Here is a 16428-nt window from a genome sequence, read left to right as displayed (position 1 = left end):
GTGGGTCTTCTCAATGCTGCCCATGACGCATATCAAGGACCATTGTGATCTGGGAGCGCAAATGTGCCGGGACATTAACCAGTCATCCCCGAAATTCGAGGAAAACATGCAGTAAGGCTGTTTGCCCAGAAGGATAGACGCGCAGCTATCGCTTTACCTGGCCTTTCAGTCCCAATCGTCGTCATCGTCGTTGGCAGTCCTGTTGCTGCTCTTGATTCCCTTGCCGCCCATGAGTCTCTCCTCTTCAGCATCCTCGGCTTCTCTCCTTCGCTTCAGAACCCTCATGTCTTTATTGGGGAGCGCGCCCACTTCGACCAGGATCTTGTCCAGATCCAACATACCCATCCGCACTCCACCAACGGTGGTGAGTGTGACGATCTGCTTCACAATGTCTCCGTTCTTGTAGACCAATATTGTGGGACAATTCTTCTCGGGGTAGTTCTCGATAGCTTGTGACGCTCTCATCTCGCAGAACTTGATGTCCCCGTACTCCTTGGCCGCTTGCTTCCACAAGTCCGACAGGACTCTTGACTCGACATTGGTCCCTCCAGAGGATGATGTCAAGTTGACAAAGACCACCCCATTGTTTGATGCTTCCGTCACCTCTCTTTGGTAATCTGGTTTCGACAAGGGATAGACGCTGCCGTGTACGGACTTCTTCTGCAGTGCACCCAGCTCAGCCATTCTCTTTTGTCGGTATTGCTCGAGAAAGTCGTCATCTTCGTCGTCCTCGAGCTCATCTAGCTCGTCGAGATCTTTGCCCTCGAGTCGGTTCTCGTGTGCGATTTTCCTGGCCTCGACAATGGCCTCTTCGATCATGGGAGTCGGACTTGGGGGTTTCTCGGGGATGACGCCGTGCTTCCGCAGAATGTCGTTCCTGCCGGGTCATTAGTGGCAGTAGAAGGGAAAGGAGGTGGTCCCACGTACCATTCTGTGTCGGCATTGGGGTCATCTATTGGCACAGCTATGCGCTGATCTCCTGGTGCGGCCATCTTCCACAAGTTGGTAGGTTTTCACTACTCAAAGGTAGGTGGGTTCTCTGGGTTCCGTCAGGGAAGGCAAGGGGCAGTTGTACTTGGAAGTAGAATGTCGCTGCCTGAATGTAGTATACGCGTACTGATGACACTTGACGTCTTAGAAAGGAAGAGATCAAGTAAGGAACTGTGAGAGAGGGATCAACTGGTCAATTATGTACAAGCCCTTGTCAACACCTGTCCTGGACTTGGTAGCTCCAGGAAGAGAGACAACAAACTATGTGGACTACGTATGTAGACAGCTCCCTATTTGGAGTGCACATGAGTTGCAGATGGGGAGCTTCACTACCAACCCCACAGTGGGGGCCGAGGGGAGCCTCTGGGCAAATAATTCACTTCGGTTCACCTTGGAGAGGACCCTTGCCGGAAGAAACGCTCAGCGAACAGAGAGCCAGAGCGAGAAGGTATGGCAGGCACTAGTGGGGACGGCGGCACGTGACGGGAGGGAGCTCGGACCACCACACAATCTCCTCACTCACTCACTCGGCCACCCGTTCCAAACTGGAGCCCTTCCTAACGAACTTTTTCTCCGCCACTGCGAGACCTCGTCTTGACGATAATCCAGCCATCGACAAACGACCCAACGGACACTCTCCCGCGTCAAGACATCTCGTCAACCGAAACAAGACTCTCCAGTCAAATTTCCGACAAAATCAATCAAGATGGTAAGCCGATTCCGATGATGGCCCAGTCGCCTGGTGTGCAGTCGATGGAAACGAAACGGTGCGCGGTGGGGAACAAGGTCTGCACGAGATCAATCGAAATGGACGGCAAGGCAACGACGACACCTCGACGACAAGCTACGAAGCTATGCAATCGACGGATCATGACGGACACCCCACGGCGCACCCGCCGACTCCACGACTGCAGCATACACCATGGGGCAGCTGGGCCTCTGCTGGACGCACCTGCAGTGTCGCAGGTGCATCTTAAACGATGCCCTGCACAGTCAAGCTAACATCCTGCCTCCCAGGTTCTCGCTGTCGATCTCCTCAACCCCAGCCCTGCGGCTGAGGCCAAGAAGCACAAGCTCAAGGTACGATAGCACCCCAGCATACAACACTCCGACGATATCCCGCCCCTCGGCGCCAGCAATCACTAACACCCGACAAACAGACCCTTGTGCCCGCTCCCCGCTCCTTCTTCATGGACGTGAAGTGCCCCGGCTGCTTCACCATCACCACCGTTTTCTCCCACGCCCAGACCGTCGTCATCTGCCAGGGCTGCACCACCGTCCTCTGCCAACCTACCGGTGGTAAGGCACGACTCACAGAGGGCTGCTCTTTCCGAAGGAAGTAGAGGTGTGCGCGCTGAGATGACATCGGGCTTCCCTTTCCTTACGGCTGGTTTACGACAATGAATTACGCGATGGCACATCGGATATCTGCAAGGCAAGACCCTCTCAACATGGGCGTTTAGACATATCAGTTCATCGGCCGACCTTGTGTTGCGGGTAGAAGATGGAACATCCAAAATTCACCTCATCGAAAAATGGAGGGGGCGTTTGGGGTCCGGATATCTGCATCATCATCAACAATCGACTTTTTCAAGTAAAAATCAAGACACGAAAAAGCTTCTACTGGTCGTCGTGGTCGTCTCCTTCCGCGTGTCGTGTCACGAGTACGTTTTGATTGCAGAAGATGCTGCATTGACCGAGGTGGATAGCCGGAAATGGGCATTTTCACGAGCGTTTAGATCTGTCTGCAAATCTGTGTGTGACGAGGTTGGTCGGCAGGCTGGCTAGACGTGATGACGTGGATCGCTGATTGAGGATCGCTATACCCGTACCTTAGGGCAGAGTTGGAGGAACTCGAGGTGCTTCGCGATTGCAATTCAATGGGATTCACAAAGTCCGAGGCCCTGTGTATGCGAGTCTGTATGGTGACATGTGGTGTAATCATCGTGCAACAATTCTGCCGTGTCCCGCCTCTGCTACGTAATGAGTTGATTTGCCATGATGGACTGCCATATCCTCACCGTAAATTGAGTGATACAATGCTAACTCAGGAAATGCTTCATCACCATGTCTCAGGCCTAGGAGAGCATGGTAGTGCTAGCTGGCCTCTGCATGGTGGTGTGTGCTTGTGTGTGGCGAGGGTGGAGATGTCATTACAAGTGAATATCTCCTCTACATTCTCCCAAGGCATACACCCTTCCCTCTCTGCACTATTGTTTTGAGGGTATGTTCCACAATGTCGTTGCTTCTTCCTCCATGTCACTGCTTGTGCGTCTGGGCTTTGCCGTTCGCGGTTTGCTCGTCAGCATCAAAAGACTCGCTTGTCCTTCTTCGCTCTCGGTCAAGGCGTCATTGACCAATGAACCAGGCCTCATTAGAGTGGTGCTGACTAAGATGAGAGGTCCCCCAACTGCACCTGGAAAATTACAGTACCGTGTCTACCTGGCGGTACCTGGCCGACCAAGGTGTCTCCTAGCTTAGTGATAGCCCACAGGCCACCTAGGTATGGTCCCAGTCGTCCCAGTGTACACTAAGTACACGTCTTCAACGCGCGGGATGGACGCGCCAATATTCGAGGAGACCGCGATTGCCCCACCCATTTCGTATCACCTCAAAACCAGCCGGGTCCAGTAGACACTCGATAGACTGGAGCCCCAGCCCCAATTCCCAAGTCCCACCTGCCGATGAAGACAAAAACCCAGACATCAGCATCACCTTCTGGCCAATGTCGAATCGGCATTAATTTCTTGTCATCCAACAATTTTGTCGCCCACCGCCTTTTTTCAGACACAGACAGACAGGCCAACCTCCACTCTCTGCCCCCAGACTGCCAGATCAATATCTATCCCACTGCTTGCCCGCCCGTCTTACAGCTTGCCAACACTCCGTCCCACTTTGCACCCTCCGCCAGCTCTTCATTGGCGTATCGAGACACCGGTTACGGCTCCCAGCCCTTCGCTTGGGGCAGATCTGTATCACGCCACGCCCCTCATTACCCCCATCCGTACATAAAGGTCTCGGGTAGCAGCCATGTCAGCTCCGCGGACCAAGCGTCAATTCGCCGGATCTGCCAGTGATCCCGCTCAGAGGCAGATCACCTCCTTCTTCTCATCCAGTGCCTCTCCCAGCAGCTCGACATCTGCCCCTAGCGAGACTTCGCTTTCTTCTAGACCTGTCTTGCCTGCAGACACCCAGTCCCACCTCCTCAACGTTGGCATGCGAGTCCGCAAATCTGTTCCCGAGGGCTACAAGACCGGTACCTACAGCGCCTTCAATCTCTGGTCCGATAACGACGTTACGAGCATGAACGGTATCGCCCTTGCTCCTCCACCGCTCAGCCGAGCACCCTCATCCACCACCGGCCAGCGGGAGCTCCTGCCATTCTGCGGTATCAACAAAGTCGGCGGCCTATCCTCACAGCCCGCTTCTGATCCCGCTGCGCCAACCGTCCCAGTCCCGCGCCTGCACTTGGGCTCGGTGCCCAGCATCGATGAAGTCCCGTCCCTGACCAGCAGCCAAGGCTCGATCGACAGCAACTCAAGCCAGCCCGCCCTGACAATCAACACGGCGCCCGGCGCAAGCCGCAAACGGGTCTACAGCGAAGACGAGGACAGCGACACGCCATCCGTCACCGACTCCCTGCAGGTCCCTGGCGGGGCGTGGATGGACGGGGAGGTCAGCCCGCGAAGCCTGGTGCCTGTGGGATGGGACAACACCAACACCCGGATCATGGCGATTCCAAAGAAGAATCGCCGTAATCACAAGGCGCGGCCCGGCACCGTTCCTTCTATGGACGTCGCTGGTGTCGGAGGTGGAGCTGTCATGCCATTGCGTCTGGACCATCTGGGACAGGAGAACATGGCTGTCGACGGAGATTTTCAGGAGGCAGAGTTTTTGGATTACAAGGCACTCGCACACGATGCCATGGAGATCTGATTGAATACGCCGGAGAGCAGGAAGGTTTGCATGGACTCGCGACGTCCATTATTCATGGCGGCATAGTATCTCTGGATTCTGAGGTATGGCGTTTGGTTTCATGTGTCACGTACACTCATGAGCGCGGCGTTAAGGGAAGTCCTGGATCAGGATATTACATTTAATTAAGTGATGACAACAGCACAAAAGAGGTCATACTATTGTCCAAGATAATCGATGATGTTGAGCTATGCAAGGACCCAGCGCTACGGCCATGGGTCGTGAGCTATTTATTCATTACATTTGTATGCTTTAGAGATTCTTATGAACCCACCGTGAGCTCACCTGTGACTGTTTTTTGCGAGCCATGCTCAATCAAACCTGGAAGGGATCTCGAAATTCGAGCAGGTCCCTTTGACCGTACAGCTCACCCGCGACCGTCAAAATCATGTTCAGGGTCGCCCGCATGTTCATCCGCGCCCGAGCCGGGTCGAAGGGAGGTTCCTCCTCTGCTGGGTCAGTATCATTTGTGCTCGAGGCGTGAGCATCCAACTTAGCAAGAAGCCGTGTCTTTGCGCTCTCAACGTCCGTATCGATGTCCATGGGCGCTGACTCATCGATCTCGCCGTCCTCCATTTGCTTAGCGTTGGCGCCGTCAGCGTCGGGGAGGCTGGTCGGAGCAGTAGAAGACGATCTCGCCGGAAGGTCTGAAGAGGGCGGTGCGAGAGTCTGTCCGTTCTCGACAGCCTCAGCAGGCTCGATACTCTCGTTCTGTGGTGCAGCTACCTCCGCGCCGTCGTCCCCCAGCACCTCGCCCTCGCCCGCCCAGTCCTCCTGCTCGCCCTCCAGCCCATCGTCTTCTTGCGCGGCCCCGCCGCCTCCAACGCCGCCACCCTCGACCTCCTCCCTCAGGACAGCCATCTCCCGCAAGCTGTGCATCAGAAGCGCCGCCCGCTTCCCCAGGTCCCTCACGTAGCCGACCTCCATGTAGTCCAGCTCGCCCCTGTCAGGCAGGCGCGCCAGCAGCGCCCACAGCCACCGCGACGTGCGCTCCCGCAGCTCCGTGCCCCTCCTCAGGAACTTGCCGCCGAGGATGACGCGGAGCAGGCGGGACACCGCGTCCTTGTCCATGGCCGCGACCTGGGCCGGCGCCGGGTCGGAGCGGCGCACGCGGACGGACCAGGTCGTGAAGGTCCTGGACGCGGGGCCGAAGCGGCCGACGTACGGGGACTGCTCCTTTCTGAGGGCTGCGAGGGCCTCTGGGGGTGGGTCTTGGTGGAGGCGCTCTCGGAGGCTCGTGAAGTGCGTCAAGAGGGAGGTGTAGTAGGCTTGGGCGATCTTGGCTGCCTCGTCGTGCTCGGTCTGTTCGAGCGACTCTTCGTCGTACGGGCCGCCGCTCTCGGGGTTATCGGGGGCGGCTGTGTATGCGCCGTCTTCGTAGTAGCCTCTTGTGTCGCCGACACCATCATCGTAGATACCGCGGTTGGCGATGTGACTGTCGTCGTCGTGGTCGAGGTCGCCGGCGGCCGCTGGGGCTCGGGGCAGCTGCGGTCCTGATTTGGGCGCTACGAGGAGGTGAGGGATTCCACTGGCCTGTTGCCTGTTGTACTCACCATATCAGTAGCGGTTCACTGCAGGAATGGGAAAAGACAGAGATTCAGCCAGACGTCCGAGACAGTGATGAGAGGAAGGTTGCCAAAGACTTGGGAGTAAGCTTACCGGACAGTTTGGAGGTACGCGAGCGCATCTGTCTCGTCCTCAAATTCGAGGTCCTCGTCGCTGTTTTCGTAGCCATGATCGAGGCTGGGAAAGCAGCATCGCTGGCCGTATGTGACGTTGGTCTGGGGCTCCGTCGCCTGCCTCGACTTTCTTTGGCCGCCCAAGTTTCGCGCTCGCTTGGTGGGCTGATGGGACTGTTGCTCGTCACTTTCCACGTTTGTGACGGCATCTATGTCCCTCTTGGTGGCCATAATGCCCATAAACTTGCTGGAAGGGATATTGTATCAATGTTCTGGGTTGGTGGTGCGACAGGCCAAGCAGGATTTCAATCGAGGTTGGTGTAAGGCGGCGAGTCGGGGTTAGGGTAGCCTGGCATTAGGCTCCCTTCAACCGACACAACATAAAGTATGGAGCGACAGTCTGTGCCCAGCATCAGACACCAGCTAGTCAATAATTACAGAATGAATATACTCCCTGGATAGGATACTCTAATTAGAACAGCTTGTGCATTATGGGCCCCGTACTTAACATGTCCCAAATTCCTTGCGTGAGGCTAAGACCACCTCTACAAGCTGAGTCTAAGCTCGACAACCTGCCTTTTACTACTTTTCGCAGCCCTTCAAACAGAAAGACTCAATCAAACCCAATTCATTGAGGTTATACTTCCCTGTTCAGAGTTTCTGTTGATGGGGATATAAATGCTCATGTGGCCATACCAAGAAGTGAGGCCTGCATACCACCGCTTCTCCCATACTCCTGAACTCACCCCTAGAGCTAAGGTCTGCATTGGTGCAACAATGCTGGCTGTCTTAGAAGAGCATTATTCCCTTGCTCCTTCTCTTTTCCATTTACCCATATGCTACCTGGGCGAGCATCAATGTGCCTCCACGAAGAACAAGTGCATAATGTACACTTATCCGTGCTTACTGTTATAGGTTTCTACCAACGAAGTTGATTTTAGTCAACGGAGACATGGGTATCGATCTGTATCTGTTTTCAGAGTACAAGGCAGGAATAATGACAGTCGGGGTTGAAATTGCCTTACTGTTAATCTAATAGGTGTAAGAAATATTAACTAGGTATAACTTGTTTCATAGCATCCTATTGATGTCAGCCCAAAATTCTGTTTGACACAGCATCAAGACACTGTTGTCTCATGGGAAAATACCCATCCCGAGAATGCTGAACTTGGCCGGATACACTCAATTGTCAATTATTGAACATTTAATATGTGTCCAAGGTTCTTCTTCGTTTCCTAGATATGTGTTCATTTATGTGACCCGTTACTGATACGTTGTCTGCTCCGCGTAAGAAACTAGAAGGTCATACATATATGCGAAGCTGAGTATCCTTTATGAACAAGGCAAGCATCGAAGCTTATTCGTGACATGAGTGAGGTGTTCTGACAGCCTATAAAGACATGGGACGTTGTTTCTGTGTGATTTACCAAGGGGGCTCTCGCTGATCCACAGAGACAGCGTTCTCGGACTCGGGCCATCTTCATCTCATATTGAGAGGCTGCATAGTACCCTGCATCACTGATCTGAAGAAACCAGTATTTACTTGACAACAATGGGCAAATCGAAATTTCTAGGGCCCACCAGACGAAGAAAGAGGGGAAAACAAAGAACTTGAAACATTGCACAAGGCTTAGCCCATGACAAGCGGCACTGGATCTATTGCATGGCCAGAGTAATGTCTCTCGCAGAAAGAGCCGCTATTGCTTGCTGGAACATGCGGCGAAGAAGGCTGCAACACACTCCCTGCCCCCAGAGCCGGTTCAGCCACGACCATCATTTACGTAATGGCCATTCTGCTATTGCACCTAGCGACATGTACAAGAAGGAGGAGAGACAGCCTGGACGCCGCGAGCCAAGCTTCCACGGTCTACACAACTTACACGAGTTTGTCCTTGTGCGCACACTGAACCCACCCGAGCCATTCGAAGAGAAACATAAGCGCCGGAAAGTGCTGTGGGATCTTGGGTCGCAGGCAGTGCGAGAGGCTTTGGAGGACATCCCGACCGGCAGTCATGTCAATGTGTGTGCGAACAGCGGACCGTGCAGCCCGGAATACGGGAGTTTGCCTCCGTGGGCAACAGTGCCTGGTACTGACGTGGGACTGCTAATGGTGGCCGAGTTATGGGACGAGAAGAACACTGGCATCCACCCCGGTTGGCGGAAGGTTGCACATCCTATCAGGACTGAAGAAGGCCAACTTCTGGCTGGCCTGCGCTTGCTCGCTGCGGTGCGATGACCTTTTTGATATACTCAAACTGATGGCTGATTCAAGAGCTGCACAGGTCGTCGGACGTCGAGACCAATCTCACCCAATCAGACGTGCCTCTAAGATGGATGAACTTCGTCAGCAACCATTCGCTCTTGTCACACGGCTCAGTGACAAACTCTTGGAAGCCCACACACCTCGGCTGCTGGTTCCATTGCGAATGTTTGTTCTAGCCTGAGTACGAAGCTCTCCGAGATAGCTTCGCTTGGGATGGCAATCTTTATGGCTGGGATGAGGCTATGTTATACACTCGAAAGCCTACCATCATCGTTAACGACGAAAAGCTCTGCGTGTCGGTTTGACAATTGGTACCCCAACACCATCCTTTGCGGAGTTACCTGGCTTCAGGTGGTTGACGGTGAGTTACGCGGCGGGCGCAAGAGGGAGACTACCCGCACGGATGTGATAAGATGGGACGCTCATGGTATTCCTGGTGGACCGCTGAGCCATGCCATCTAATTCATCGTGGAAGAAAGGTCACACCAGGATAGCTTACTCGGCGGAAATACGAATTTACTAATAGAGACACGACAGGCACAAGGAGTGAACTTCAGCTCCTCAAATAAGTGCGATAGTATCACTACTCATATACATTGGAGCAGATCACAAAGGTTAGAGGGACCTTGATGACATGTGCCCTCAGAATGCCTTTCCACGCATACACTGGTAGGTTGCAAACGAGTCCTTCCATCACTGAGCTTGGAATCTGCGATGCAAATGATTGTTGCTCCTCGCTTGCCTTCTTTCCACCCTTTCCCAAGACATTCCTACTCCTCTCACCCTAAATCATGGTGTCCAGCACGTTAAAAACGTTCCGGAAATGTGTCCAAACGCAGTCAGAAATCTATCTGAGACTTGCAAGCTCGCTCCAAGCATGCTCCTACCAAGCCTTCCAATCTCCCATTGCTTCCCACTCGGCCTCGGTCGGTAGGTCGTCGTCGTCAATCATGCCATCGTTTGTCTTAGTCTTCTTGGCCGGTCGCTCATGGCCGTTGTCCTCGAGATCAGCGCTAGCCTGGGCCGCACTACGCCTAGTTACCCGTCTGGGGGTGAGAACGGCAGCTCGGTGCTTCTGATCATCTTTGGCGCCGCCGTTGTTGGCTGTATTGGCAGCAATGATCCGGTCTGTATCTTTGGGAAGCCGCGGGAGAGCCATGACTCTTGCTCTCAGAAGCGCGTAACCGGAACGAGCCGTTTGAACATCCTCGTGAGCGCCGAGGCGGACGAGATCAGCGGGCTTGGCCTGGGAAGTATTAGGAGTGATGTTCCAAAATCATTGCGTATGCTACGCGATATAACATCTTAAGCAACGTCGCGTTCATCTAGCAGGTGATTTCCTTCTAAGGTCCGACTCACCGTGCAGCCGTTTGTGGAAATATTGTTTGGCTTGATTACTTGCAGCGACATGATGAGCACCTCTGCCTCTCTCTTGGTAAAGCCCAAGATCTTGCCATTATCTTTGTCTGCCATGGTGTTGTCTGCGGGGTCTTGGCTCGAGCAAGATCAAAGTAAAGTTGATATGTGCGATAAGCGGCGCGTGCCATCATGTTGTTTTTGTGTGTTGGAAACTGCAGTTGCAGCTGCGCATCTGGCGGAGGTCTATCGCCTTAGTGAATTCAGAATTGCTCTCTCTAGTGACCTGCGCGTCACGCAGAGAACGTCTCCACAGCGGTATCATCTACTTGTCTCAGGCCAGATGGAAGTACTTGACTCATATTATCATTTTAAATCTGAATGCTGTATAAGTGAATGAGAGCCACATCTTCACACACAGCTATTTACAGATGAACACAATTTCATGAATAGCCATAGATATGACTATAGAACCATATTTAGTTTGCATGTCGACTTTGAGAGTCGTTAGTAATTTCGTTCGTACATCTCTACAGATTCCTGCAGAAGATACATTTGCACACGATCTTGTCTGCCTAGTGTCTGTGGATCGCAAGTCCCCCTCTTTCCAAGGAAACAGCGTCGAAATGCCAACAATTCCAGCAGTTGCTATAATTTTAAAAGTATAAAAGTCATGGGACAATATTTATCCCATTGGGAATTCTCAATTTCTACTCTAGACAAGAATAGGCTGCTGGTTCCTGCTGGTTTGGCAGCTCTTTGAACTAGCACTGAAATCAGCCTTATCTTGTTGCGCAGTCAAGCGGAGTAGTTCGCCTTCCAGTGGCACTCCTTCTTATCATTGAAGTTGGATTCATTTCTTTTGAAGGACAATTACTCTGGGCTGAGAAGACAGCCAATAGTCTCCAAAGTCATATCCAGCATCATTCCAGAATTGGCTCTAGGCTGTTGCTCTTTCATTATGGTCAGTCAGCACTAGTTATGTTCTCACTCAAATCACAGTTGACAAGAATAATACATGGAGACAGAGGAACAAAGCCAACAAGCCACAGTGTTGAAAACGCTCAATGTTGTTTCTAAATGTATCCCTAATTGATACCCTTCACCCAAATTCGATGTAGTTCCCGACCGCTGGATTTCTCATCTTAGGCTTTCAGTAACTGCCCGCTGTTCGTGCTGGCCACAGTTCCCGTGACATTGGCGTCCTTCATCAGCCAGAGATATGCCTCCGCAACATCTTCGGGCTTACCCACCTGCCCCAGCAGCATCTCCCCGCCGAGCTTATCGAGCAGCTTCCGCTTGGCCTCTTGGCCCATGCCGTCCCAGAGGGCCGTATCCACGTAACCCGGCGCAACGCAGTTCACTCTCACGGGCGCCAGATCTGTTGCCAGCGCCTTGGTCAGACCGTGGAGCCCCGCCGCGAAGTACGTGATCACCGCCCAGCCCTTGTCGGGCCGCTCGGCGGTTGAGCCTGTGGTGATGGTGATTGATGATTGCGACTTCTTCTCCAGGTATCGTGGGGCAATCTTCCCCAGCATAATTGGGGCGACCATGCGCATATGCGCAGCCTTGAGTATGCCTTCCGTGGTTGTGTCTTCCAGTGGTCCAAGGGCTGGCGCATCAGCGGCTGTGTAAACGACGTGGTGTATCTGACCGGACTTGGCGGTCACACTCTTGAACAAATCATCGAAGTCCTGATCTACATTTGTTTTACTGAGATCCGCAGCGATTCCCGAAATCTTGGTGCCGGGGTAACTGGACTGTAGGCTGGAGACGGAGGCGTCCAGTTTCGCCTGGCGTGAGGACGAGATGGTGACTACGGCACCAGACTCAAGGGATGCCTCTGCAATAGCGTAGCCAATACCAGATGAACCGCCAATGATAAGGACGTGCTTGTCCTGTAGCTTATGATACTTGAGCTGAGGAGCCATTGCTGCTAGCGCTGGAAGATATGCTACCACAGTGTATTCTGGATTAATAAAGAAGTTTTGAGCAGGAACTTGTGACTGGATTTTCCTGTTGTTGTTCTGAACTCTCTATCTCTGTGCGAAGAGGGCGGTTCACTGTTTTATGTCCATCGGTCTTTAAATCGAAGCGTCACAACATCCATTAAGCCCGATTCCCCCCTCGTCTCCCTCTGTACTTAAGTCCGAAATTGGATTTGTGATGCGACCATAAGCAAAGCGTGGTTCAATTTGTGAGTAGTCTGTGGTCGTCTCCGAGGTTTACTTTGCAGTCAGCGCCGTACATAAGTGCCGTGGAGGTCGTCCTCCTTGTCGCCTAAAGCCGGGCGTGAACATGGGGCCAAAATCCGAGCCAATCACAACCCTGGTCACATGCCAGAAAGGGCAAATCAGGATCGTGGTCTTGGCTTGGTTGAGGTCCAATATTTTATCGGCATTGACTTGAGTTGATCCGCTTCCTTCCTCACGCAGTCCCTACTGCAGTCCGAAGTAGAGACTTCGACCTCTGGTGATGCTCAACATTATAAGCCAAGTCCTTTTTCAACCCGTGGTGTATTATTGTAACACTTAGAGGAGACTGGATGCACCCACTGCACCCGGAGCTGATTGAGTTGTAAAGCCGGGGACAACAACTCGTCCTTTCAGAAAGTCAAGTGACGAGCTGTGTACGATTGGGCCCCTACAAACTCTTGGATTTGCTCTGGCTCTCCCCGGTCCAGCCCCTCCTGTTTTGCAAGTCATTCCTACTCCGGCCGTGACTCGAACTGAAGAGCGTAATTTGTTCCGCTTTCGAAAGAGCCGCGATGAATTGCTTTGGCAGCGACCAACGTTATCTATTCTCGTAATCAAGAGTAATGACTGTCATCAGGCCATGTGCAAGACGCGCCTGCGGGCCATGCTTGTGAAGAGTTTCTTACTGAGGGATCGGAAAGCATGATGCCCCAGACTGTGCCTTCACTGACGAGTAAAACAGACTGTCTTCTTTGGAATCCTTCTTCGTCGCCTGCAGCCAGTACTATCCGGTCTTGGACCTTTTCTGTGGGAGCTCTTCTGTGAGCTGCGTTAGTAGTGTACACATATCTAAGTCCAGTGCTCCCCAGTCGCCCAGCCTTCTCTGGATGCTGAGGGCTTTTCCTTTTTCGCTTCATGGGCAGCTTGGAGCAATTACATAACAGCACTCATAGAAACATCATAAGTAGGCGTTCTGAAGTCCGCTTATCCTTGATTACGACCATGATCTGGACTATACGAGCCGGGAATACTCCCAGTCCTGTCGCGTTGAATTGTTCGCCTTCGAGTCGCCGTGCTTATCATAGACAGAACAGATCATAAGGCCAGCGGAGGGATTGGAATCAGCTCTGTGGCCAGCAGTTTATCATGAATGCCATAATTTGCTGCGGGTCTTGTGGTGTCCTGCAGATCTCGTCTGTCGGAAGACCAACGAATCTTGGCTTAGGTTAGATAGTTCATGAAAACCAATGCTGCAAAACATCATCGGGAAACTTAAATTGAAGGCAGAATTATTACGGGTAGAGGCATGAATGGGGAAGAGATGGTCAGCCGACGGACCTTAGAAGGTCAGGGCATGGCTAGGCTCTGTGTTGCTTGTTGTTGCCTGGCACTTTCCTACCAACTGCAACTTTCGTTACCTTTGTGATTGAGTTGCAAGAGAGACATGGTCTTACCTTTTTGCAGTCCAATGGCCAATTCCGTGATGTGGACTTATATTTAAGACTCTTTCGGAGACTCGACCCTTCAGTGGCAGAAGGTGAATAGTCTTCAAATATTCCAGTTACTAACAAAGGTGCTGAATACAGACCACAAGTTAGGAAAGCTGAGGTTGCAATAGTACTCCCGCTCGTTGTAGCAAAGAGATATCTCTTTTGCTTGCTGTTATGCCGAGGGCTGATTTGTCACTTATTTCTTTCTTAGTGACCAGACTCGCCAACGGCAACCTCATTGGTCATCAAAGTCTTGCGATTTAATTTTGAGAGTTAAAGACACCTGGGTCTGGACATACAAGTGTTGTAAGAATGAGCATGATTCAACCAATTACGCATCTCCCATCTGGTCAGACTCTATTGGAGTACTTGAAGCCCAGTCAGAGGCTCACCCTTATCAACCCAAGAAGTTCTTCAAGTTTCCGCCAATATTTTTCAGGTCCAACAAGAATGTATCATGGCCAAACAGACTTTGCTCCTCACTCAGCTCGACATGTGTAACCTTCCTGTTGCCAGCGTACCTGAGCGTCTCAGCAATCTCCCTCTGCTGCCACGCAGGGAACAGAATATCACTAGCAACGCCCATAACAAGCGTGGGGTGGTCTCTGAGCGGAGCAAGACCAGACACTAGGTCAGCGGGCGGCTTCGCGCTCATCGCTTCCTGGACGTCTACGGTGCCCTCGCTGGTTCCGGGTTGCTCCTCGTACGGGAGGTCAGGCAGCGTCAGGCTGCAGCTGGCTTCGAACCCTGACGAGGCGCCAGACGCGAACTCATTTTCCCGCTCGGCGCGTCGGGCAATCGTGCGGGCCCTGTTCTCGCGGCCCAGATCGAACAGATCCATGGCCTTGCTCACGTACAGCAGGCTGTTGGCGTCGTAGGTCAGGTTGAACTTTTCACCGGCGTGGTCCAGGTACGTCTCAATCAGGAAATCTGGGCACAAGGCCGGCGGCTTGCTTGGGTCCGCCCTCCTCCGGCCAAACCTCTGCTCCCACTCGGGGCCGGATCGGTATGTGACGGTTGCGATCTCTCGGGCAAGCTTCATGCCGTGGTGCGGAGGCACCTTGCCGTAGTAATAGCCTCTGTTCCAGTTGGGGTCCATCATGAGGACTTGCCGCTGGGTGTGACGCATGGCTATACTGTAAGGGTGGCTTCGGGCACACCCGCTGATGGAGACGATCCTGCTGACCCGGTCGGGGAACAGCACGCCGGCTGCGAGGGACTGCATACCGCCCATGCTCGAGCCGACGCTGGCGTGCAGCTTCTCGACACCTAGCCCATCCAGCAGCCTGAACTGAGCCCTGACCATATCTTCAATTGTCAATATGGGAAAGCGCGTAGCATAGTTCTGACCGTCGGCAGGATCTATGCTGCTGGGCCCCGTTGAACCGTAGCAGCCGCCCAGCACATTGGTGCAGATGACAAAGTATTTGTCGGTATCTAGTGCCTTTCCCGGTCCTATGAACTTCTCCCACCATCCGGGCTGGGGGTTCAGCTCGGTCGAGTGCGCGTGGGATGACGCAGACAGGCCCGTGTGCAGCAAGACGACATTGGATTTGTCCTCGTTCATAGTTCCCCATGCCTCGTATGCTATGTCGAACTCGGGCAGAACCCCGCCCCAGTCGAGGAGCAGGGGCTTTTCGCAGTGGTATTTAAGGGTCTCGCCGACGGTATAGGTTGGCTCGGGGCCACTCGAGGTGGTGCGGGCCTCGAGGGTTGCGGATCGACTCTCAACGGCGTCAAGGCAGGGGAACGACATGGCGGGATTGGAGGCGCCGCTGCGGCGGGCAGGGCTCGTGTGAAGACATCTCTGCGACAAAGGAGTCGGTCGTGAGGTTGGGTTGCGACAAATTGCGGCGTGAGCTGGAAGTCGTGGGCCCCCAGGGCGAGTGCCTTTACCAGCACTGGTCGTTGTGAGCTGGCGCAGGGCCGTGGCGATGCATTTTTGATGCTTCATGGCGGCCATGTCCCTCGCAAACAAACGCGAAACAAGAAACAAACACAATATTTCAAGTCGCTCAGTCGCCGAGCATGCAATGTTCCCTCAAGCCATCATTGTGTGCGATCTTGGGCAGTCAACGGCCAAGGTTTGTAATCACGTAAATTTGGGCTGCTTCTCATTCGATTTCTTACCTCGGCCGATGTCGCAATCGCATGGTGGTGCCACCATCCCCCTGGTGTGTTATCGGCCCAAGGGTACAGGGACATGACGTAGCTTCTTATTGTGCTTATCACCCCACAATCCCAGGGTCTAGACATACAGTGACGTGGGTCCTCGCCAGGGATGTTGCGTTGCTGTACTGCGTTACGTGTGCGCGACTGAAGCTTCCCTTTGAGGGGTGGTTCGTTGGCATTGGAGGCCCCAGATCCAAATGAAGGAAACTGTGGTTGTACTCAAGCACCTTCTGGCCTCCCATCACCACTCACTGGTACTCACTACCTACATAGCACCTCTCACCATCAACAGTCACAACACAACGGTT

General features: G+C 53.2%; 8 protein-coding genes across 8 annotated transcripts; 3 read left to right on the top strand and 5 right to left on the bottom strand.

Moving 5' to 3' along the window:
• Positions 1-165: 165 nt before the first annotated feature.
• On the bottom strand, positions 166-992 carry J7T55_011370 (phosducin family protein; the record flags this gene model as incomplete). The annotated part of the gene is made up of 2 exons (XM_053133735.1): positions 166-877; positions 928-992. The coding sequence occupies 2 exons, from the start codon at positions 990-992 to the stop codon at positions 166-168; spliced, it is 777 nt and encodes a 258-aa protein (XP_052999179.1).
• Positions 993-1696: 704 nt separating this feature from the next.
• Positions 1697-2333, top strand: J7T55_011369 (40S ribosomal protein S27; the record flags this gene model as incomplete). Its single annotated transcript, XM_053133724.1, has 3 exons — positions 1697-1699; positions 2008-2070; positions 2151-2333. 3 exons carry the CDS (start codon positions 1697-1699, stop codon positions 2331-2333), a joined length of 249 nt encoding a protein of 82 aa, XP_052999178.1.
• A 1687-nt stretch (positions 2334-4020) lies between these two features.
• On the top strand, positions 4021-4926 carry J7T55_011368 (uncharacterized protein; the record flags this gene model as incomplete). Its single annotated transcript, XM_053133713.1, has 1 exon — positions 4021-4926. One exon carries the CDS (start codon positions 4021-4023, stop codon positions 4924-4926), a length of 906 nt encoding a protein of 301 aa, XP_052999177.1.
• A 354-nt stretch (positions 4927-5280) lies between these two features.
• J7T55_011367 (spartyl-trna synthetase) lies at positions 5281-6875 on the bottom strand (the record flags this gene model as incomplete). The annotated part of the gene is made up of 2 exons (XM_053133702.1): positions 5281-6505; positions 6625-6875. The coding sequence occupies 2 exons, from the start codon at positions 6873-6875 to the stop codon at positions 5281-5283; spliced, it is 1476 nt and encodes a 491-aa protein (XP_052999176.1).
• Positions 6876-8457: 1582 nt separating this feature from the next.
• Positions 8458-8880, top strand: J7T55_011366 (uncharacterized protein; the record flags this gene model as incomplete). The annotated part of the gene is made up of 1 exon (XM_053133691.1): positions 8458-8880. The coding sequence occupies one exon, from the start codon at positions 8458-8460 to the stop codon at positions 8878-8880; it is 423 nt and encodes a 140-aa protein (XP_052999175.1).
• Positions 8881-9790: 910 nt separating this feature from the next.
• On the bottom strand, positions 9791-10380 carry J7T55_011365 (uncharacterized protein; the record flags this gene model as incomplete). The annotated part of the gene is made up of 2 exons (XM_053133680.1): positions 9791-10153; positions 10267-10380. The coding sequence occupies 2 exons, from the start codon at positions 10378-10380 to the stop codon at positions 9791-9793; spliced, it is 477 nt and encodes a 158-aa protein (XP_052999174.1).
• Positions 10381-11408: 1028 nt separating this feature from the next.
• On the bottom strand, positions 11409-12194 carry J7T55_011364 (short chain dehydrogenase; the record flags this gene model as incomplete). Its single annotated transcript, XM_053133669.1, has 1 exon — positions 11409-12194. One exon carries the CDS (start codon positions 12192-12194, stop codon positions 11409-11411), a length of 786 nt encoding a protein of 261 aa, XP_052999173.1.
• Positions 12195-14345: 2151 nt separating this feature from the next.
• On the bottom strand, positions 14346-15911 carry J7T55_011363 (homoserine O-acetyltransferase; the record flags this gene model as incomplete). Its single annotated transcript, XM_053133657.1, has 1 exon — positions 14346-15911. The coding sequence occupies one exon, from the start codon at positions 15909-15911 to the stop codon at positions 14346-14348; it is 1566 nt and encodes a 521-aa protein (XP_052999172.1).
• Positions 15912-16428: the final 517 nt, after the last annotated feature.

Source organism: Diaporthe amygdali, assembly GCF_026229845.1.
Source record: "Diaporthe amygdali strain CAA958 chromosome Unknown NODE_2_length_3802984_cov_64_841326, whole genome shotgun sequence".
NCBI classification, from domain to species: domain Eukaryota; kingdom Fungi; phylum Ascomycota; class Sordariomycetes; order Diaporthales; family Diaporthaceae; genus Diaporthe; species Diaporthe amygdali.
Note: the sequence above shows the minus strand (reverse complement) of the source record. Positions and strands in the feature narration are given on the sequence as shown.